This window comes from Gymnoscopelus braueri (assembly GCF_963280865.1).
Source record: "Gymnoscopelus braueri genome assembly, chromosome: 12".
Lineage (NCBI taxonomy): Eukaryota > Metazoa > Chordata > Actinopteri > Myctophiformes > Myctophidae > Gymnoscopelus > Gymnoscopelus braueri.
In genome coordinates, this window is record NC_137614.1 from 9,051,437 (window position 1) to 9,074,958 (window position 23,522).

The following is a 23,522-nucleotide window of genomic DNA, read 5'->3' on the forward strand; positions in this document are numbered from 1 at the left end:
GCTAAACTAATCTTCAAGATAATTCACCTTTTGAGGAACCGACTCAGCTCTAATCCTGGCTAAATTAAGCCAGGATAGGTGGTAAAGCCAGGCTTTAGCTCTAATTCACCTTTTGAGGAACAGGCCCAGGCTCTATTAGCTCAATGGTAAAACAAATTCAGCATTTGCGCAGGAAACCAGGTTCAAATCTGGGTAGGAAACAGGAAAGTTACATAGTGAACCTTTAAGTACATCATCGAAGGACATGAAAGGAGACTTTGGTAACAGAAGATGATGGATCCATTTATTGGTACAACAGAATGGGGCAGTATATAGTCCTAAACTTTGTAACTGATCGGCACAGTTTTAGTACATTGTGAGGGTTGAACACAGCACATATAGCTAACATGTAACTGATCTTGAATCAGCCTATTGAGCAGTGGTGTAACACACGTCTGGGCTCCACCTTACATGGCAAAATCTGCTATGTGTTCACTTGGCATTGACTAATATACAAGATACAGTTTGTTACAACTGAGTGTGATAACCTTAAGACTCCAACAAAAAAAGAACCAGCATATTAAAATATAGATTTGCATACATGGGTTGTGGGAGTATGGAATTCTTTACCATAGGAAAGAGATTTTTGGCAAACAAATCTTGGTTAAACGTGAGTAATGTTTTCCTTCCGCAACGGAAAAGGTATACAGCAAATGACGGCGTTGCCAAGGTACAGTACGAGAGAGAGAAAAATAATGATGATGACGTCAGAAACACTGGAGCTTTATCATTAAGTAGCGTTTCTCAAACATTTTAATTTCAAGGACCCCATAACTCAGAGTGTGTACAAATGGAACCAAATGGACCCGAAATTCGTACACTCTCAAGGGTTATAGACTTGTAAGCGTCCATTTGGATGCGCCTCAAGGAACTTTGAGAACCACAGTTATAAAGTATTTCAGTCATAGCTTTCATGGGTAGATAGATGGGAGGGCAGTACAGTACAACAGAAAACAAACATTCCCTCAGCCCTGACAAGACGTTGACAAACGTATATATATAATAGGCCTACAGTGCAGCAACAGAGCGATGCCAAGGACCATGCTACTGAAGACATTTAACAGTACTGTCAATTTCAATAGTTAAGTGGGAGCAAGTTTCACCTAAGGCTATGTTCAGAGTAGACTGTCAGCCCAAATCTGATTTCTTTTGGCCAGTCCAGACTGGAATCAGATCGGTTTTATCTATGGGGTTGGTTTTCAAATGTTATTTTGCAAGCGATCTGATTGCTTGCAAAATAACAGTGTGGACAGTCAGTCGTAAATTAAGATCAGATTTGAGAAACGACGCAGATTTTACCTGCAGTCTGAACTACACTTAAGTCAGGCCTAACGTTATACAGGAAGATCTGGACAGTTAAAAATGGTTGATGTTCCACATTTTCCCATCGCTGTAGTGACTTTTATTGTTGTGCATTTTTGTTAATTCTGTTGTAACTGTGAGTGTGCATTGAATCTGTCAACGGTATTCATATTTTCATGACACATTTAACCTTTCTCAAAAACATCCTCTGGTTATGCGTCAGTGTGCTTGTAAGTCGCTGTTAAAAGCTGCCCTGTAGGATCCAGATTTCTGTCTAAAAACCTGCATAAACCTGTCCAAATCTCTGCCTTGAGGCGATCGAGGATCTGCAGGAGGTTGGATAAGAACCTTTTGACAATCCAATGTGGGTAGCAGATCAGTGATGCCTTCAACTGGCCAAAAAAAGAGACGTCCCACTAATGCAGTGGTTCTCAAACCTTTAAATTTCAAGGAGCCCAGTTTGGTTCCTCACCATCAATCGTTTAGCTGGGGACCCCCTGGAACCGCCTCACGGAAACCCCACTTTTGAGAAGCACTGCTCTAATGTACCAGTCCTAAGCAAAGCCCTGCACGATAGAAGATGACCCCATGCATCTCTCCTGTAACATGGATCCCGAAGGACCTTAATATTCTCCAAAACCACAATGTTCTCCAATACCTTCCTAAGAACCTGTGCCTAAAAGCCCATTTTCACTTTGTCGGAACAACCGGTCTTATGACAAAAAGTGTACATTTGACATAAAACCTATCACTTTTGTCATATGACCCGGGCATTTGACAAAAAAAAAAAATTGCCTGAACAGTCTGCGTAATCTTTAGCTTTGCGCTTTTTGTATTATCGTTTTTTTCCCCCCCGTAATAATTCCATGCCCCATACTGATATAGATTTGCTTTGGTTAGTCCACTCCTTTGCGTTGTGTCTAAGTGGGTTGTTTGGCCCAGTGGAGTGTTGCGTCCCTCTGGCCAGTCCCCATCTTCTTTGTCCTCTAGGCGTTTTGCATCTCCTTGCCAATCTTGTAGCTGAGGATCTTGTTCCAGTCGATCTTGGTGCGCGTGACGGGCAGCTGGCGACGCAGGGCCTTGAAGGTGGTGTCGGACATGGTCTGGTAGTTCTCACTGATGGCAGTCTGGGGAAAGGTTGACAATCAAAGAGATAAGGGCGATAGTACAGCAAACAGACTGGTACAGCAAAAAAACTGGTCTGACACATCATCTTCATCTTGCATTTGAGCATATTACTACTTTGTGTTCAACCACTCGGAACCGTATATACTTCATTGACCATAGTCCCCAGGGATGAAAGCTAAAAACAAATCTCATGACAGATTTTTTTTTCTTCCCCCAATATATACGGTATATGTATATGCAATTTGTGAAACGGTATGTAAGGTGCCCCCCTACACTAGCGTTCCGTTTCCTACACACGGATAGAAGTGGGTCTAAAGAAAAAAGTCAAACGAATAACAGGTCGTGCGCGCTTACATTATTTTTGTGGATCTGCAATGATCTCATAAATAGCCATAAAATAGGAGAACTTTGAGTCCCCCAGGGGTCTATGCTTGCCCACCTCCTTTATTCCCTTACTGTATATACAATTATGTCTTTGCCATAAAAAGCCAATCTACAAGCTCACAACGTGTTGAGTCATAATGACTACCACACGTTGTGAGCTTGATCGTCTATTTTGGCTGAATGTTTTGCCTCAGAAAAGGGACACTTGGGGGGATGCAGTAAAAAAAAAGGCTCCAAATGTTGTGTGATTGTAAGGTGTGGGGTCAAGAGACTAGGCAAGTCAGGCAACTTACCTGGTAATCATTTTCGGCATTCTCAATGATGTCAACAAATTCCTTGGCTGTCTGGCTTTCATTCTGTTCCAAAACACACAAAAAGATAATCACCTCTTTGTCACTGACACTGACACAACCAGTCTGACAGCATGGCATTACGGTTGTACACTTCTGTACCTGTGAGTATGTGCTTCTGTGTCACATAAAAGCCACCAAAAAATGTCTACTCACAGTTACTGGTATTGATTCTTCCACTTCCTTATGGCTGACCAGCTGTACATTGCCATCTTCATAGTAATGCACCTTGAAAGAAAGAAAAAGGATTTTAATGCTGAATTGGAAATTCTGGATGGAAATTCTGCCTGAGATAGGTATTTGTTTAGGGCTGATGTGGTTGCATGTAGGGATGGGACGACATGAAAATGTCATGTGTCACGATTACTTTGGCTAAAATAATAGTGATACTCAACAAATGCTTTAAATTCTTCAAATGTCACTTTTGTTAAAGGAATACTTATGAAACCTTGAATTCATGGAGATATTTTTGTTTATGTCACATTCCTGAGCCAATAATCCAATATTTGACTAATTAAATTTAATAGGAGACCAATGTTAACAAGAGCAAACCTATATTTAAAACATTCTCTTTGATATATATTGTTTTACATTGGTCTCCTACCGCGGCTGACAGCGCAAATATTTTTGGTGTAGAGTGAAAAAAGACTGTACCAAGTTTGCTCTTTACATGTTTGTTTTATTATATATATATATATAATAATATATAATATATAATATATAATATATAATATAATATATAATATATATATATATATATATATATATATATATGATCCCAGTGTATGATGGAGGACAATTTCACGATAAATTAATATCTCCACGATACGATTATTGTGAGCGCTTTCTATCGCGATAAAAACGATTATTGTCCCATCCCTAGTTGCATGCCATGCCCTGGAAATATAAATCACCCTTAAAAGGGCTAAGCACATTGACCACCATTCACCTGGATTTTCAACACCCCCACCACCTGAGCAGTGGACTGGCCGATGGTGAGCTTCCACTCGGACCTACAGCGACCGTTCCTGCAAAACATTTGAGTCAGAACATAACATTTTAACTTTTGTTGATCCGGTCGAACTTGTTTAAATATATCAAAGCACATTTAAAATATCGATCCACCTTATCTGCACTTTCAGATCAACAGAGAGGGACACTTTCAGATCAACAGAGAGGGACACTTTCAGATCAACAGAGAGGGACACTTTCAGATCAACAGAGAGGGACACTTTCAGATCAACAGAGAGGGACACTTTCAGATCAACAGAGAGGGACACTTTCAGATCAGATCAACAGAGAGGGACACTTTCAAATCAGATCAACAGAGAGGGACAATGAATGTACCAGAAGTTTTTGGGTTGAAACTGGTGTCCCTCAATGCAGGCGATGATGGTTTGCTGTCCGTCGACCGTTTTCCCGTAGACCTGCATAGAGGAATGGCTACAATGAGGCTTGCAGAATATTATAACTATTTTTTAAATCATAGTCATAGTCTTTTGAATACAATTCCATTTAGTTTTAGTCATATTTTAGTCATCTGAAATGTTTTACTTTTTGTCTAGTTTTAGTCGACTAAATATCATAAGATTAAAGTAGACTAAATCTACAGTTGATTTAGTCGACTAAAATGTATTTTGCCGGTGCCTTGATGGCGTCGTAATGGCTGATTTTACTCTTGGTTGCATGCTGAAAATAGCAGATCTACAAGCTCGCGACGCGTTGTGAGCTTGTAGATCTGCTATTTTCAGAGCACAACACCTGAGCACAACCAAGCATAAAATGACCTGTTTTAGTTCTACTGGATCTCTTCTCCACTAGTCCCTAACTAGCATTTTAGTCTAGTTATTTTAGTCTTAGTCTTAGTCATAGTTTATTTGTTGATGAAATTGTTAATATATTTAGTCATAGTTTTAGTCGTCATAGCTTAGTTTTTATTTTTGTTTTTATTTCGTTTTTGTCAGTGAAAAAAGGTAGTCGACGAACATTTTTTGTCAAAGTTTTAGTCGACGAAGTCAACACTGGAGTGTGTGTGTGTGTGTTACCGTGCAGACTCCACTAGGGTAGTGCTCTTTGACGTAGGCACTCAGGGCAGTGTCGCAGGCATCTCTCCAGGTTCTGAGAGCGGTCTCTCCTTCACACGGCTGCACGTCGCTCACCTCTTTCCTCAGGTGGTCGAAGCGGAACGACACGCGGTTACGCGGGTCCAGGAAACGCCCCTGACCCAGGTCACCGTGCTCCGTGATGAGAACCTAGAGACGCGGAGATAAAAGTTACAAAAAGCCAAAGATGGTCTATATCGTTGAGGTCGGGCAGAAACCTTTCATCTTTTTTATATAACTTTGTCGTACAACAGTATGAAGAAGTAGAGGAAGAAGCCAATCTACAAGCTCAAAAAGTAACAGATTTGGACATACAAGGTTTATGCCCGACATTTTGTTAGGTTTTGATATAATTAAAAAGATAAAATAAAAATAAATAAACTTGCCGGTTCATCGTAGCCCTCTAGTTTGGCAGGGGTGAACTGATCCATGTTATACTGGGCAAATGAACTGGAAGAATGAGGAAAAACACAGCGATACAATACATGGGAGCTCAGTGACTATTTCACAAACAAACAAACATAGAAACAAAAAGTACACAAAGGACAAAGTCAAGAGAAATGACATGGTATTTTATCTTTTAAACATTGAAAATGTTGTTTTGTTTTGTTATAAGTATGAACTTAAAGTACTGTATTCTACGTTGGTTCCATCGATCCTATAGCCAGAACACAATCGATTGATTGATTAAAATAAACGTGCTCTGAAAATGCAACAACAAAAAAAGGCCCACCCGTCTGACCACGTGGTCAGATGGGTGGACCGCGAACGCTTTTCAAGTGGAAACCACTGAGAGTCAACGGCAATCTAGTTACTCACTGTGACGCTCCTTCCCTGAGGAGGTTGTCATTATTGAGGAGGAGCCGCACATCTATAAAACAAACAAAGGAAAACATTTACCACATGTGTTTAAGGCATCATTACAACACCACAACTAGAACACTGCCATGGTGATGACAGCTGAGAACACACCGGCTCTTTAACTTGATTTAAACATGTCACGTACCATTGAAGACTTCGTTGAACTCTCCTGGGGGAGCATGGGTTACAAAGTTAGCCGCTATGCGCACCTGCAGAGAGACAAAAGATTTAGGTCATTTTTATTATGTTCAACCAATTGATAAAATCTCAAGTGTTTTGCAGTGCTGTGCATTAGCCAATTGATTGATAGATTGAATGACGTTTTTATTGACACAAATGCATATATTCATTAACATTATGTTGAGGGATACGTTATGTTGTTAGTAGTAGTTGTTTCCACTTAGAGCTGTCTTTAATTGTGGTACAGCTCTAAGTGAACATTAATTAATGATCCCATATTTTTATTTGACTGTCTTCTTAACCATACACAAACATACAGTATCTGTCAAAAACATAAAACACAAACAATCTTGAGCTCTTACTTTCACTGTGGTTCTATGAGTGCAAATATTTGTAAACTGAGTCTCGTGTGTGTGTGTGTGTGTGTGTGTGTGTGTGTGTGTGTGTGTGTGTGTGTGTGTGTGTGTGTGTGTGTGTGTGTGTGTGTGTGTGTGTGTGTGTGTCAAGTAAAATAGCAAAGAACAACATAGGTACTGTAAAAGGAACCTGTTACAACTCAACTAATTGATGGTTTAGGTCCAGCTGCTGCTATTCAGCCAGCTCTTTATGGAGAACTTGAAGTTAACAATGGAGCTAATCCACTTGAGGCTTAAATAAGAGGGCACAGACCCATGTCTTTATTAATTGTCAAGATAATGACAATGTTCCTTTTCAATATCACCATTTTCAAAGACATTTTGTTACTATGAATGTAGAGACCCCCTCCTCTGCCCATCTTTTTATAGTTTAGCTCATGTGATCATATTATGATGATCACATTATATGGTTCCTCAGCACAGAATATGTTTCCTGTCCATGGTTTTAAGTTATTGAATGCTATTTCCAGGATTTCTTATTATTTTAACCCTATGCCTGACTTTTTCATCTTTATTTTATTGTATTTGTTTACTTATAAATAAAATAAAACGTATTATTGTGTGTTGACTATTCTAATCCTTTGCCCGTCCTCATATGCCCATGATTCTATGTATATTCTATGTTATTGCAATGTTAACTTTTTATATCTGACTTATCTCTCTGAATTGTGAAGTATTTATTTTGAATTCTGTCATGCCTGTGAAGCACTTTCACATGCAACCCTGTATGAAAGGTGCTATACAAATAACGTTTATTATTATCATTATCATGGTTTAAAACTGATAGAACAGACAATGTTACTCAGCTTCACAACTGAGTGAATCGCAAGACATGTCTATTACTGTACTTCTTTTGGGTATATCAATACTGAACACACTACTGTTACATCATTAACATGTCTATACGTTGTGAAGTTCTTAGCCTGTAACAGGCAGATATTTAAACATTAGCCTATTTCCTGAAATCTGACACCTGCCAATGGCTCAAGGGCACAAATGGGAAAAGTCATTCCACACCTAAACAGATAATATTTTATGCACTACTATGCATACAAGAAACACACCACACTTCACAAGCCATCTTTTTGCCAAACAAACAAACCTAAAAGCTTGCCCTACAATATATATGATATTCCGTTGATTACCTAACCAAAACTACACCCAATATATATACACCCTATATATTCTTAGGGGTCTATAACAGGCCCCATTCCTTTTCCCCCCTTAATTAGCCTCACTGTAAGTATCTGGTCTACAAGCTCACAGTCACAGCATGTCAGGTGTCACAACAATGTGTCACTAGTCACTCACAACATTGTCACTCACAACGTGGAACTCACAACATGTCACTAACAACGTTGTCACTCACAACATGACACGTTGTGAGCTTGCAGATCTGCTATTTTTGCCAAACGTTCGCCCCCCAGAATAGGGACGTGTCAAGTGTCACTATGGTCCAACATCTGAACCGCTAGCCAAAGGGGAATTCCCCTTTTAACCGGGGGAGATATTAGGCTTTTGGTCATCAGGCAGAGGCTCTGAGCCACTACTGCATGCATGCACACACACATATATACAGTATCTTGTTATGTATGTGCCCTCCTCTTTCCCTATTCCAACTCTTCCTGTAACTTAACCCATTAAGACCTGAGGCCGATTCTGATGTCTTCTAAATCCTAACAGTATTCTGAAAAAAACGTATGTTTCTATATCAGCGGTGCTCAAACATTTTCATGTCAAGGACCCCCAAAATTCCTATTTGGCCAGCCGACCCCATCTCAAAATATATTGTTCCAGGGACCCCCAGATGCAAAGACTTGAGTTAAAATGTTCGCTTTAAAACAATATGTATTCAAAGATTTGCACATATTTTCACGATTTTTCAAAAATAGCAGATATACAAGTTCATAGCGCGGCACTCGGTGCCACGCTATGAGCTTGTATATCTTAGCCTCGCGTGGCCAGACAATATCACACGACACACTGCCGAGGGCTAAAGTGCATGCAATTTTGCAAAGGCAGATTCGTCTGGAACCAGGCTATGTATATCTGCTATTTTTGAATAGCCAAAGTGTAAAATAATGCTTTTCAGCTCAAATGTCAAAAGGTGACACAGATGCGTTCCAACTCTTCCTGTAACTTAAAATGTGTTATAAAGGTTGAGAGCTCGCACCCACACACACATACAAATGTAAATCATGTAATGATGTGACAATAAAGTTGATTAATATGAATCTGTACAGTGAAAGAAAAGGTCCTGATCAGCTGAGCTTTGCCTCTGCTGGGGCTGCAGTGCCACTCTGCTGCTACTGGTACAGGAGGGTGGTATGGATGGCATCACTATATCAGGTTCACCCAATTCCCTGCCTGACCCTCGGGCCATGTGCGGGTGCCTGGCTAACTACCAAGTATTTGAGCTGCAACTGAATCTGGTTGACCCAGAAAAGCCAATGCAATGTAGCTGCAGCCCATATAGCTATGGGGCTGCATGTAGTGGTGGAAAAGTACATTTACTTAAGTACTGTACTTAAGTACAATTTTGAGGTATGTGCACTTTACTTGAGAATTTACAATTTCCAATACTTTTACTTCTACTCCACTACATCTCAGAGGCAAATATTGTACTTTTACTCCACTACAATTATTAGAAAACTGTAGGCAAAGGCTGTTTTGTGTTGTTGAAAGTCTGTTCTCGGAGGTGGGAAGATTCTCAGCACCCCACCTTCTCTCTTCTTTTTTTTTTTTGGTCAGAAAATTAAATATTTCACCGGAAGGAAAAATCTGGAGAAACATTCCATTGACCAGATCTGTAGAGGGCGCAGTGGAGCAACCAAAAACATTTTTTCCTTCCGGTGAAATATTTTCTTTTCTGGCCAAAAAGTGTATTTTACAGAGAAGGTGGGGTGCTGAGGGGCTTCCCACCTCCAAGAACAGACTTTCAACAAAACAAAACAGCCTTTGTTTCAGCGGGTAGCGAAGTGGTTTTATTTATTTTTACTACAGTTGGAGCCCTCGCAGGGCAGTGGAATTCCTTGTCTATGAGCAGAGCCGAGCGCCTGGCAGAGCGTTAGAGAGAACTCACTAACGCTGTGGACCAGGGCTAGCTGCTGGCTAGCTAACGACAGATACCTCCCCCCAAAAAGAACACAAGTTTGTCATGTCGATACGTGACCTAACGCTGACATTGTTACGATAAACCCACACTGTGCGTTCTGAGGAATGCATTAGAGGTGGTGAAAGTGTTATAACACAGTTAAACTGACGTGTTTCAGTGATAATAATGATGTTACAGACCTTCTCTTCCTCTGACAGCGGCTCCTCAAAGTCAGCCATCTTGGCTCTTTGTGACCCCACCCACCTCAGCTGACTGACGTCTACTGCGTGGTACCACGGTGTCGCGTCGACAAAAACACCAGTGGTTGATACTTTAGAAATGTGCAGATACCCTGTACACACTTATACATGTTGGTTTGTTTACTGTGAGAAAACAATTTTGCACATTAAGCTAAATCATCTGGGAGTGGGGAACCCCCAAAATCATTTGGGGACCCCCCAGCTTGGGAACCAATCATGTTCAACCCAGATTTGGCTCAACAAAGGGAATGAACTCGTTCACTCATGCTATTCAACAAAAATGTGGAATGCCCTACCAAAAGGAGTAAAGGAGTGTAAAACCCTACTCACTTTCCAAACTGCCCTAAAGATACACCTTCAGGAGGCTGCAATTGGAAAATGGCCCCTGTCTAAGTCTTAACCTAGCCCCCCCCCCTCCCCTTTTTTTCTTCTCTTGTACATATTTTTCACTCTTCATACCAGTAACCTGTAAGCTGATTGTATGACGTTCTGTATAGTGTATAGTGTGTATATCTGTCTGTCTCTTATATGTCATCATGATTTGTGTGCATGGGGATCTCATCTTAAACAAGCTCAGTGCTAATGAGTCTTCCAGTTTAGTAGACCTTGTATTGTGAATTTGTACTTCCATGTACTGCTGTTGTTCTCATGTCTTACTAAATAAAGTACATCAATCAATCAATCAAACCATTGCTGTAGACCAGGGGGTTTCAACTGATTTTGACCCAGGGACCACCATCCTGACTAAGAGCAACCTGGGGACCACCACTATTGTGCGTGGTGGGTCCATCATAGACCCACCCCACACAATAGTGGTGGGGGGTTCATGCACCACAGGGAGATGGAGAAAATTGCTATAATATCAATATAATATCTAATAAAATACAGTGATTTTGTTTGAATATGATGGAATATGATTAAGGATTACTGTGATTATGGTAAGCTCACATTTCATATCACACATACAATACAGTAAGAACTCCTGTAAGTTATTAAAAGTAAAAAAAACAAAAAAACAACAACAAAAAAAACACCTGCAATACCTCCGCGGACCACCGGTTGAAAACCCCTGTCATATTAGATCACGCTGACCCGGAGAAGCGTCAGCTGTCCCGGCGCCGGGTCAAACAAAGGTGCTTATTGGTCAAAAACCCGGATGTGTGTCTCAAAGAACACAAACCACAAACGGGAAGTGAAGTAAACTCCATGGAAGTGACGTCACAATGTAATCAGTGGGTATTTGAAAGTCCAGTGCAAGATTCCCGCGATGCTTTGGTGAGATGTGTTCTTAAGGTAAGATCTGTTTACTTCTGTTTGTATGAAGAGATGTGTAATAAAATATTAAAACATTTGGTTTAGTTTTCAAACTTCAAACGATGTTTTTATTCAGCTGATTACTGAGAAACTGTTAATTAGATAGCACGCATGAGAGCCGCAAGGGAGAGTTTGTTTAGTTAAACGGATGTAGAATGCTATCCATTTGACATCGATAATTACATTATGTTAAGGAATAAGTCAGTCGATGTCATTGTCACATGCAGGTATCGTGGTTCGGGCAAACATCTTCTGGTGAAGGATAAAGAAGCTACAGAGTGCAACATCAAAGGTTTCACGAAAACCACGAACTGTTTGCGACACACTATGACACAATATGACTCTCCTGCCAAGGTGTTTGTCAAGATGAAATCCCAACTTCAGAGGGAGCATCATCCTCTCACTGAAGTTTCCTCAAAGTCTAATTTATTTCCCAGTAAGTTGTCACTCATGTAATTTTTTAATGTTGGCCATCAATCATGTAAAACTGTAATCATCTAGATCAGGGGTTCCCAAAGTTGGGGTCGCGACCCCACTTGGGGTCGCGGGAGACTGAAGGTTGGGTCGCGAAATTATTTTGAGTCATAAAAAAATATATTTAAATTCAACAAAATGGATGAAATACAACCTAAAATGATTACAAATAGTACCTTTTACCATTTTGATACATTTCAAATGCGCACCGAACGTGCAAGTTTATGTGCATAAATTACCTCCAGGTTTAGGTGGGGTCGCGAGTCAATGGCCGCCTTATTTTGGGGTCGCGGGCTGAAAAGTTTGGGAACCCCTGATCTAGATAGAACTCACTTGTTACACTTGTATGCAAACTAATAATCAATATTCACTTAACACTGGTTTGTAAGGTTCACGTTTGTAAGGCAAGCCCAAAACCACATTTTTTTGCTGTTAAACTTTTTGAAATTCTCCAAATGACTGCAGGACTTTAAGGTTGGGCCAAACATTTTGTATAGTGATATATTGCAATGATAATTTGGTTGTCTTGTCACAAAATCCCAAGGCACACATGACGGGTCAACCTCCACAGCCTTTTATAAGGATGCGATGGAGCTCAAAACCTCCATGAATGATGTCAGAAGTGTTCCTGAAAGTGCTGAGCCTGTCAGTGAATCCAGATTGGAAGGAACGGATGGTGGGGATGTCCAGCCTTTTGTGGTGGACCCACTACTTGTCAATTCACCAGGCGTCCGCTTCAGAAAGAAGCGTGAGGATGTGCTTAAAGTGCCTACAAAGCCCTCTGAAGACGCACACCAACAGGTGGGTAATACTTGATTTTAAGAAATTGTGTTCATCAGGGTCATCATTTAGAACCATGGTTCCCAAACGTTTTAGCTCGAGACCTAAAGTGAAATTAAAATACTGAAAATAGCAGATCTACAAGCTCACAACTCGTTGTGATCCGACGTATTCCAAGTCCCAGCTAATCTATTTAACATTTTCTGCTTGGTAGGTCACTGGGGTTTGTTTGACAAAGTGGATGCTGAAGTCTAGCGCCAAAGGCCTGTATGTTGATGGAATCCGTGAGTAAGTATAGTTGTAAACTGTCTTTGATAGAATCTTATTTTATAGCTGAACCCAGACAAGACTGAGCTTCTCTTCTTCCCAGCAAAGTCCTGCCCCACGCAGGATCTAACTATTTCCATGGACAACTTTGTGACTTCGGAACCTTGGTGTTGTCTTCGACAGTCAGCTCTCATTCAAGAGCCACATTACAGCGGTCACTTGATCCTGTAGGTTCACACTCTATAACATTCGAAGGATCAGACCCTTCCTCACCCAGAAGTCAGCCCAGCTCCTTATCCAGACATTAGTCATATCAAAACGTGACTATTGTAACTCACCTTACTGGCCTCCCAGCATGTGCACTTAAAGAGATAGTTCACCCAAAAAGATTTTTTTGTTTTTGTCGCATTCCTAAGCCAATAATTTGATGACTGGCCGAAAGATGCTAATGTCTCTGGTAGGAGACTCAAAGTTGACACTTTTAGTCTCCTACCAGAGCCGCCGCAGGTCATCAAATTATTGTCTTGGAATGTGACAAAAACATAAAAATCTCCATGAATTCAAGTCTCCATATCCATAGGGTGTGTAATCGATGGGGGAAAAAAACATTTTGCGGGTGAACTATCCCTTTTAAGCCTCTCCAAATGATCCAGAATGCCGCAGCACACTTGGTCTTCCAACCGGCCAAAATGTTCACATGTCTCCCCCCTTGCCAGGTCATTGTTGACCTGGCATCCTATAGTGTGTGTATAGTTTCAATGTACACACTGATGATTCTTGGTTTACTTATGTATTAGTTTATTATTGGATTCTTGGTTTACTTATGTATTATTAGATTACTATTTCTATGCATTTGATGTAATATATTGTGTTGTCCTTGCTTACTGTAAATCGCTCTTGATTAAGAGTGTCTGCTAAATGCCTAAGTTGTACATTTCTTTTTAACTGCTGGCACATAAGCAGGTGTACAGACACATGCATACCTGCCAAGGTGTTTGCCAAGATGAAATCCCAACTTCAGAGGGAGCATCATCCTCTCACTGAAGTTTCCTCAAAGTCTAATTTATTTCCCAGTAAGTTGTCACTCATGTAATTTCTTAATGTTGGCCATCAATCATGTAAAACTGTAATCATCTAGATAGGACTCACTTGTTACACTTGTATGCAAACTAATAATCAATATTCACTTAACACTGGTTTGTAAGGTTCACGTTTGTAAGGCAAGCTGTTAACTTGAAATTCTCCAAATGACTGCAGGACTTTAAGGTTGGGCCAAACATTTTGTATAGTGATATATTGCAATGATAATGTGGTTGTCTTGTCACAAAATCCCAAGGCACACATGACGGGTCAACCTCCACAGCCTTTTATAAGGATGCGATGGAGCTCAAAACCTCCATGAATGATGTCAGAAGTGTTCCTGAAAGTGCTGAGCCTGTCAGTGAATCCAGATTGGAAGGAACGGATGGTGGGGATGTCCAGCCTTTTGTGGTGGACCCACTACTTGTCAATTCACCAGGCGTCCGCTTCAGAAAGAAGCGTGAGGATGTGCTTAAAGTGCCTACAAAGCCCTCTGAAGACGCACACCAACAGGTGGGTAATACTTGATTTTAAGAAATTGTGTTCATCAGGGTCATCATTTAGAACCATGGTTCCCAAACGTTTTAGCTCAAGACCTAAAGTGAAATTAAAATACTGAAAATAGCAGATCTACAAGCTTGTTGTGATCCGACATATTCCAAGTCCCAGCTAATCTATTTAACATTTTCTGCTTGGTAGGTCACTGGGGTTTATTTGACAAAGTGGATGCTGAAGTCTAGCTCCAAAGGCCTGTATGTTGATGGAATCCGTGAGTAAGTATACAGTAGTTGTAAACTGTCTTTGATAGAATCTTATTTTATAGCTGAACCCAGACAAGACTGAGCTTCTCTTCTTCCCAGCAAAGTCCTGCCCCACGCTAGGGCATTCAAAACTAATGATTTTTACTAGTCGACTCATTTGACCAAGTAGTAGTCGACTAGTCGAAATTTACATTAAAAAAAAATTACCCAAAAAGAGCCGCCGCAGGTCATCAAATTATTGTCTTGGAATGTGACAAAAACATAAAAATCTCCATGAATTCAAGTCTCCATATCCATAGGGTGTGTAATCGATGGGGGAAAAAAATATTTTGCGGGTGAACTATCCCTTTTTAAGCCTCTCCAAATGATCCAGAATGCCGCAGCACACTTGGTCTTCAACCGGCCAAAATGTTCACATGTCTCCCCCCTTGCCAGGTCATTGTTGACCTGGCATCCTATAGTGTGTATAGTTCCAATGTACACGCTGATGATTCTTGGTTTACTTATGTTTTAGTTTATTATTGGATTCTTGGTTTACTTATGTATTATTAGATTACTATTTCTATGCATTTGATGTAATATATTGTGTTGTCCTTGCTTACTGTAAATCGCTCTTGATTAAGAGTGTCTGCTAAATGCCTAAGTTGTACATTTTTTTTAACTGCAGTGCTGCTGGCACATAAGCAGGTGTACAGACACATGCATACATTTTATTAGGATTTTGACCTTGGCTTAATCTTAGCCTTTTAATGCAATTACATTTTAACTTGTATTCCTACACAGGGACAACAACCTGCATTGGCACAGTAGTGGAATTGTAAAGAGGGTTTCCAATTCTGTGCTCAAGACGTCCTCTGGAAAGACGTACAATTTGGTGGGCAAGATGACCATGCCGATGGACTCTGGTAAGTAAGCTAAGAACATTTGAGATTTTCATTATGTAAAACTGTTCTGTATGTTTAGTGAGCTTGTAAAACAATGCAAAACATAGAAATGAAACCAACCACGGAAATGTGACAGCAAAGTGGGTGCAGATAGTGGATAAGATAACGGTTGTCTTAAGGTATGTTGTCCTGTTTTATCCTTGTCCTTTATAGAATTGCCACGGTGGTTATTAAAGAAGTTCACGAATGGATTCCCTGAAGACTGGAGGATATTATATGATAAATTCATGTCAGACTCAATAAAGTAAGTTGAATTTAGTCCATGTTTATCTAGGAATGGTGTCCTTTTGTTGATTAATTCAGGGGGGGGGGGGGGGGGGTTTAGCCATTTGAAAAATATCCGGACTGGATCCGCACATCCGGATCTTCAAAGCTGACGTAAAGAAATAAAATGCTAAATGCCGTACTATGTTTTGTGATGTTCTATATTGGCAGAATCTGCTTCATTTGCTTTCGTTTGTGTTAAAAGAGTGATTTTGATTGCCATTTCACCGTACAATGTAAACCAATGAGGAGACTATTTTTGGATTATTAATTTCTTATCAATGGAGCAATATATCTCGCCAATTGGACTAGTCGCATCATTACAAAATAACTACACAAACCAAACCTCAATCAAAGTATCCTTCTGTTTTAAGCCTGTGTTAATGATGTGCAAATAATCCTTTTCTTTTTATCATCTATGCTAAATCCAGCATTGAAGCAGATAATCGCAAAGTTGGAGTCGTCAGGAGACAGTCAGAGAAAGCTGTCACCAACCACTCTGTGAAACGGCAGAGGCGAAATGTTAGCAACACATGTAAGTATAGCATGGCAAAATGAAAACTAGTTGAAATGTGACATGCTTAAATAAAAGGACAAATTCAGGAATTATTAGAGTTGCTGTTCATACTAGGGCCTTGTACATAATTCCAAGTTACAGTACAAAACAGACACACATTCAGTACACTGATGCATGCACTACTGTTCTACAGCAGTGGTTCTCAAACATTTTCATGTCAAGGACTCACAAATGTATATATATATTTGGCTGTGGACCCCCATTTGAAAAGTTGTGTCAAGATTTGTCAAAAATAGCAGAACGCCTCATTGGCCACTGGGCCGCACGTCAACACCGCCCCCATATTATGTAGGGCAGCTTAACTCTACTGCAAGAAATATGCCTGAGTTGTATATTATAAGTAGGCCTACCTGAGCTGAGACTAAACTTGTTTCTGTTTTAAAACTATTACTTTTACTATCTATGAAAGATACCAAAGTTGTTTTGGTATGAAAACCCACATTGTTTATGTAACCAAGTATCCAATATCACATTGTTTATGTAACCAATATCATAAAATAACAAGTCTGACATTTGTAATAAACCAAACAGTGTGACGATTGTATGAGAATTCAGCAAGTTATGGTTAGTTTCACTGCTTTTAAATTTAAAAAAAATGTTAAATGCAAAACAAGTACAATATTCAGTGACATCTTTTGAGAGAGTCAAGTAAAAAAGTGGTTGTGCAGGTGAGGTGAGAAACCATGGAAGGGCTTATAGGACGACCTCATCTTTTCTTTACATTGCATAACGTATTTTATTAAAGCAAAGTAAAAGAAGATAGAAAAAAACGGTAGCATGTTTAAAAAGGTTTGTCTGTTTGTTTATTTGCCCACGTTAGTATTCAGTTTATTTATTAGTTTTCTTTTTAAGTCTGATGGGGAGGATGAGCCAATAAATAGTTTGAAATTGGCATTCCATAATGTGACACCTCTGTATTTGACACAGAACTGCTCCCTAGTGGTGTGACATCTGGGGGCATGTAGGAGATTTGCCTTTCTGGTGTTCTGGGAATGGAGATTGGAGTTATTGTGGAAGTTGTACGTTATTATTTTGTAGATGAAGATGCATGTCTGAAGGCTGTTTATGTTCAAATTGTTAGAATTTTAAGACTTGCGAATAGACGGGCGAGGACTGTTCCCTGTAGTTTGAACTGGTTGCTATTCTGACAAACCGTTTTTGAAGTAAATGTAATTTATGGAGGTGAGAGGGGTAGGCGTTAGCCATACAATATTACAATATGTAAGGCTATCCTAGGCTATAATATAGAGCAAACAGGTTCTGTTGAGAAATGGGCTTGTTTAGTAGACATACATGAGGAGGCATGGTACAAAATAACATATGATAACAATGTTATTTAGAAAGCATGTTTGGACAGATGCTACGTCCATAATGTTTACCTGGTGTCCTAGTTTCTTTGAGGACATCTGTCTGCCTTAAAACACCAAACTGAAAATGGTATGCTGCCCTGCTAATCATAAACTAGAGGTTACGAATTTAACCCCGGTTTTAGTAGGTTCGGAGTTTACTACTCGCTATGGGATATCAGCGCCCTCAGGCGATGCACAGAGCAACACACACGCTCCCGATGCCAATTATGATTGGCTTAGGGTATGTCACGAGTCCGGAAGACCCTGAGTACAAAGGCCTCCACGTGACATAGGCTCCTCCTCTTAACATTCTCCTCTCTGCATGCCAAATGCGCACAGAAAGGGGTGTCTGGTGAGTAGGAAACTCCGAACCTACAAAAACCGGGGTTACATTCGTAACCTCTAGTTTTCACCTTACCCTCTCGATAGCCGCGCAGTCATCCAACACGCGGCCCGTCCACATGACAGCGTGGTGGGTGCATGAGATGGTGAGCTGGTTCAGGCGCTGTAGCTCTTTAGCGTCGTCGCCCCATGTCGCCTTGAGCTCCGCGAGCCGCACGGCGGAGGAGCCCTGGAGGATGGTGACGGCGTTGAGGGCCTTTGCTACTTGCCCAGCGGCAGAGTAGGTCTTTTTCAGCGCCGAGGAGGCCGTTTTGAGTTGGGGGTTAGTGAAGGACGGTGTGGTTCTGAGCACCACCCTACCATTCTGCATGTCCTCCAGGCATTGTGCGAGCACAGGGTCCATAGGCGGGGCCTCGACCAAGCCCAGGTCCCTGGCGGAGATTAGGTCGATAGGGAAGGGTAGTCTTTGAGGGTCGGTGTGATCTTCCCAGGAGCTCAGCAGCGCCGCTCTAAAACTTTGCGCCTCCGGGAGCTTTTTTGACTCCACCACTCGCGGTGGTTGGGCTTCCAGGCCCTGGAATGCGGCTGCGGGAACGGTAGTGCGGCTCTCCATGGGTTGCTGGAACCCGCACCTGCAGATGGCCCGCTTGAAGACCGCCGCCACAGGCTCGAGGACCTCTTCCTCGGCGGCTGCGGGGGATTCTTCTTCTCTGTCGGCGCTCGCCATGGACACCTCCTGGATGTCCTGGTATGGCGTGAGCTCCGCGTCATCCTCACCTTCCTCCGCTACGTCGACATCGCGGAGAACCATCGACTCCTCGCTGTCGGCCATCGAAGCTCCCCACTCGTAGTGCTCTCGTTGGGGGGAAGGAGAGGCGCTGCTAGCATGCTGCGGCGGAAACGGGTCCCCGCTTGCAGCGGCGGGAGGTGGCGTCAGGATCGTGGACGCTTGACGCTTTAGCCTCGGCATCGGCACCGGTGGAGGTCCCATGAGCTGCAGCCCGGACTGCACTACTGGGGTCCCTGGGTCGGTGGCGGTGGACGCCTCACCGTTGGCTCTTCTGGTCCAGCCGACCAGAAGCCTAGCTCTGGCAAGCAGAGAGTCGAGCTGGATATTGGTGAACGACGCGCAGCCAGGGCACTCATCCGGCTCACCCTGGGAGTCTTTGGCGCGGAATGCGGGATCGACCCCCAAGCAGTGGATGCAGACTCGGTGGGGGTCGTCTGCGGCGATGAGGAGGTCGCATTCCGGGAACCCGCAGCTCCTCGGTGGTTCCATCTCGGTCCCTGGTCTGGAAACAGCCGGCTAATAACTTAGCTACTGTAGTAGTGTAGCTTAGCTGCTAGTGTTAGCCTAGCCTAGCAACTCGTGGTTAGCTTGACAGCCGCTAACTGGAGTTTATAATTCAGACCATGATTTAGGAAAAAACTGAGGAGATAGGAAAGGAAAAATTATAAATTAAGTCTCGGGAGCAAGCTTAATAATAGGAAGATTTTTCCCTTGGGAAATACTCCTTATTTCCGCTTTGGGTTTTGTTGTAAAAATCTTTCTATATATAATCTTTTATGTGTGTGAAATTCATCTGCGCATTCGCATGCAGAGAGTAGAAAAGAGGGGGAGCCTATGTCACGTGGAGGCCTTTGTACTCCAGGGTCTTCCGGACTCGTGACATACCCTAAGCCAATCATAATTGGCATCGGTAGCGTGTGTGTTGCTCTGTGCATCGCCTGAGGGCGCTGATATCCCATAGTGAGTAGTAAACGGAGAACTGTGGTAAAACCTAGCACACCTTGAGCAGGAACTTAATTACAAATCTCAAACACCTGTCCTAAAATAAAGGCACCCTCCCAGTAACTTCAGAAAACACCACCCACTGGTGGACATCAGTCACAGCCAGCACAAGGGTTCATGCTTACTCTGATATTGCACGCTCTGGATAAGGGCGTCTGTTAAGTGCCTTAATGTCAGACTGGAACCTTGATATGCCTGACTAGCCTTGGATTAGTATTGTGATATCTGGGCAGATTTAAAAAATATTGTCAAGACATTGTACTTTTAAAGTTAAAAGAATGACATTGCACTTCAAATCATGAATTGTATTCTAAAACTCAAGAGTATGAAGATGGAGACTCCACTACTCGAACAGTACTGTCTTACATTTAAGTACAGTTTATAATGATTTCTTTCTCTTCTCCAGCTGTCTCCTGTACCGCGGAAGTAGGAACTTCCTCTGCAAAGACTGGTATTAATGTATCCCGAAGTGGCCGTATCATAAAGCCCCCTCTAGATTATTGGCGAGGTGGGCGGGTCGTCATGGACAAAGACATGAACATGACAATTCATGATTCCTATGAGACAACTGTCTCTCTCCCAGTAAGCTACTAATACCTTGACATTGAACACACTTTGTTCTTAGATGTTACACGCTTGATGTAATTGACTTCTTTTACTTATTGCAACATCTTTTTGCAGCAAGTCGAGGCAGAGGTGACAGTTTCCCGGTCCAACCGTGAAGGTAGGCATGCATGGAACTGGAAGTGCGTTAGCCTAGTATAGTGTCAGATGAGATGTTGGGTGAATTTTTAAGGCTAGTTAATTTGTTGCATAAACCTTTTGCTCTGCGAAAATTAACTAAAGCAAGACAATGGCTTCTAGTTGGAGGGCAGTAACGATAAAGTCAATAGGCAGCGCAGTTGCTTCATCAGCCAAACCTGCATATTGCTTTGTAAGCACCTTACGTTTCTAAAATATTTTTTTTGCCTACAAGTGGTGCTATAGAAAAGGCCATGGGGTCACCGAAATCAGTTGGTCTCATGCTCTGGGGCAATGAAGGCGCACAGCAAGTTTCATGCTAATCCGTAGTGTTCAAGCGCTAAAAAGTGAACTTGTAGCTGAAAATGTTTTCTTCAATTGACATTTGTCTAAGTGTGACTAAGTATGAATTAAGCCTTCGTTACACCTTGACATTGTGTCCTCTATATCCAGAGATAACGCGGAGTGAACGAAACGGCAGTGAGATGGCTCCACTAAGAAAGGTAAAACCACCACCTCGCCACCGTGACAGAGCCAGGGCCAAACCTGACAAGCAAACAGGAGGACACAACGCGCCACTGAACACTGACTTGAGCATCCCAGAGGGATGTTCTCGCAGATCAACATGGTCTACTGCAGGAATTACGGCCATACAGCCCGCATTGTGTACAGATGGTGTACCTGAATCTGAAGCCATCTTTAATCATCGCTCAAGGCGGAGATCTAAAAGCCCAAAGAGGCGGTTGCCAAAAAAATGCAATCCTCCAGTGAGCTCAGATCCTCCCACTGCTGACCAAGCGTCAGATTCAAGTGATGACTTTTGGGTGAAAGGGAACAGCCGTAGGAAGGGCACCAAAGTTCTCAGAGAAACTGCATCTAAGACCAGGAAAACTTTAAACAAGGCCAAACTAAAGGAGGATGATGAGGACCAGTGGTCTGAGGCAGAGCTTGCAAGGCTGCAAAAGTAGGTTTTCGTACAACCACAGAAAGAGATGGTCTCATTCACAAAAGTTCTTAAACTGTATGTATTTGCTTATGTTCCTGAGAAATTAGCCTATGAAAAACCAATGTAATAGTATACCCTCGATTTTGTTTCCCATATAATGAATGCCAATTGTTGGATGTGTGTGCCTGTTCATATTGATTTGCACACTGTAGATCAAAACCACTAAAAGGCATGCAGATTTTTTATTGATCTGTGTGACTGAAAAGAACATCTGTGTAGTGGACTGATGGGAACCCATTTAATCCCACTAGTCAGATTTGTGACATTTATTTGATTTGATTATTTTTACATTTCTGTAAGCTTTAGTTGTTAAGCTAAGTGTTGTTGGTGTTGGGCAAGAAACTCTACTTTTAAATGCAATGAATAAATAGATTGTCTTGTCATTAAAATGTATCAATGTGATTAGTGTGAAAGGTTTCATGAGCAGGTCAGTTCATTTGCACCTGAAATAATTAAATAAAGCACCTTAATTAACAGATCACGGTCATATTCCTATGATTCTAATATACAGTATATTGAAGAGGTGTACATTTGTGAATGGTCACATGTGTGACTGGTAGCATGGTATAACACAGGTTTTTGGCTGTTAATCCTAGTTAACATTTTCATTGTAACCTCAGAGTACACACCGAGTGATACAGTACAGCTGTACTATACCTGACTCCGCACCCTCAAGTTCTGTTGAAAATGTAAAAAGAGGCAATTGAAAGTACTGACAGCGATGGTGAAGTCTCATTTGTCAGGTAGACTATTGAATGGAGATGCAGAGGTGAACCACAGAGGTTGAGGCAGATGACCCCCAGCACACACACACGTTAGCCTAGCCCTAGTTGAAATGTTTTGTCAGAGGTGAACTCTATAAATAAAGATTATAACTGCAGAGAGGTTGAGGCAGATGCCATACCAGTACCACTCTGTCAGAGGAGGTGGAAATCTCTGTCAAACTCATCTCATCAGACTTGAATTCTAAATGTGAAGTGGAGAGGAGACTGTGATTTCTCGATTCATAGTCTCGATTTAATTAGGATCATAAGGGGGGGAACTTGCAGAAAAGGTCGCCTTCAAGTAATATAGGTATCTATTTTACGTGTTCAATCAATTGACTTTTCTTTGAATTATTATCTCATATGTAGACCACACATCCACTTTTAATAAAAAACACTTCAAGGTCTAGTCTAGTGCATCTGATAAAGTAACTAATATCCTGGTCAACTGGACACCTGGCTGGGTGCAAAAGGCAATGGGGTCTCATAAAACAAATTCAATGACATATTTTCTCAAATTGTATTTCATTTTCCAGAAATGGGGAAATCTTTTGAAAATGTTGCAGATCTGCTATTCTCACTTTTTTTAAGGCCTTAAGTGGTTAATTCATAATGCATTTGTATAGGTTTGAGTCTCAGGAGACTCTGGTCTTTAGGCTCTCCATGATCTGAAAATGTTATTACAGAGTCAGTGAATCATTTGCTCCTTGGGAATCTAGACTAGAGACCAGCAACAGTAGAGGGCGCCAAATGCTTGTGCACTTGGTGTCTACTGTCTCACAGGGTCTCTCTCTCCCCCCCCCCCTCTGGTCTTATGTTATGACCAGTGGTGTAACTGTAAAGTAACAGTAACAATTACATATACTCAAGTACTGTACTTAAGGACAATTTTTTTTTTTTTTTTTTTTACTTCAGTATCTATAATTTACTTGTACTTCTACTCCAGACCAC

General features: G+C 41.5%; 2 protein-coding genes across 2 annotated transcripts; one reads left to right on the top strand and one right to left on the bottom strand.

Annotated features, from left to right (window-relative positions):
* Positions 1-269: 269 nt before the first annotated feature.
* capza1b (capping actin protein of muscle Z-line subunit alpha 1b) lies at positions 270-10,115 on the bottom strand. Its single transcript, XM_080443723.1, has 10 exons — positions 10,057-10,115; positions 6,312-6,375; positions 6,125-6,176; positions 5,692-5,755; positions 5,249-5,455; positions 4,551-4,630; positions 4,153-4,231; positions 3,360-3,431; positions 3,147-3,209; positions 270-2,468 (listed from the first exon to the last, which is right to left on the bottom strand). The coding sequence occupies exons 1-10, from the start codon at positions 10,093-10,095 to the stop codon at positions 2,328-2,330; spliced, it is 861 nt and encodes a 286-aa protein (XP_080299849.1). The 5' UTR covers positions 10,096-10,115; the 3' UTR covers positions 270-2,327.
* A 3,702-nt stretch (positions 10,116-13,817) lies between these two features.
* Positions 13,818-21,769, top strand: LOC308096363 (uncharacterized protein; the record flags this gene model as incomplete). The annotated part of the gene is made up of 9 exons (XM_080443787.1): positions 13,818-14,024; positions 14,288-14,544; positions 14,731-14,804; positions 15,576-15,697; positions 15,890-15,980; positions 16,432-16,535; positions 20,467-20,642; positions 20,742-20,784; positions 21,255-21,769. The coding sequence occupies exons 1-9, from the start codon at positions 13,955-13,957 to the stop codon at positions 21,767-21,769; spliced, it is 1,452 nt and encodes a 483-aa protein (XP_080299913.1). The 5' UTR covers positions 13,818-13,954.
* Positions 21,770-23,522: the final 1,753 nt, after the last annotated feature.

Coding starts and splice junctions, on each gene's coding strand:
- capza1b (XM_080443723.1), bottom strand. CDS start 10,095: ATGGCTGACTTTGAGGAGCCGCTGTCAGAGGAAGAGAAG. Junction 5,756..6,124: donor CTCAGGGAAGGAGCGTCACA/GTGAGTAACTAG, acceptor TCATTCTTCCAG/TTCATTTGCCCAGTATAACA. Junction 4,631..5,248: donor ACCCTAGTGGAGTCTGCACG/GTAACACACACA, acceptor TCCTCTATGCAG/GTCTACGGGAAAACGGTCGA.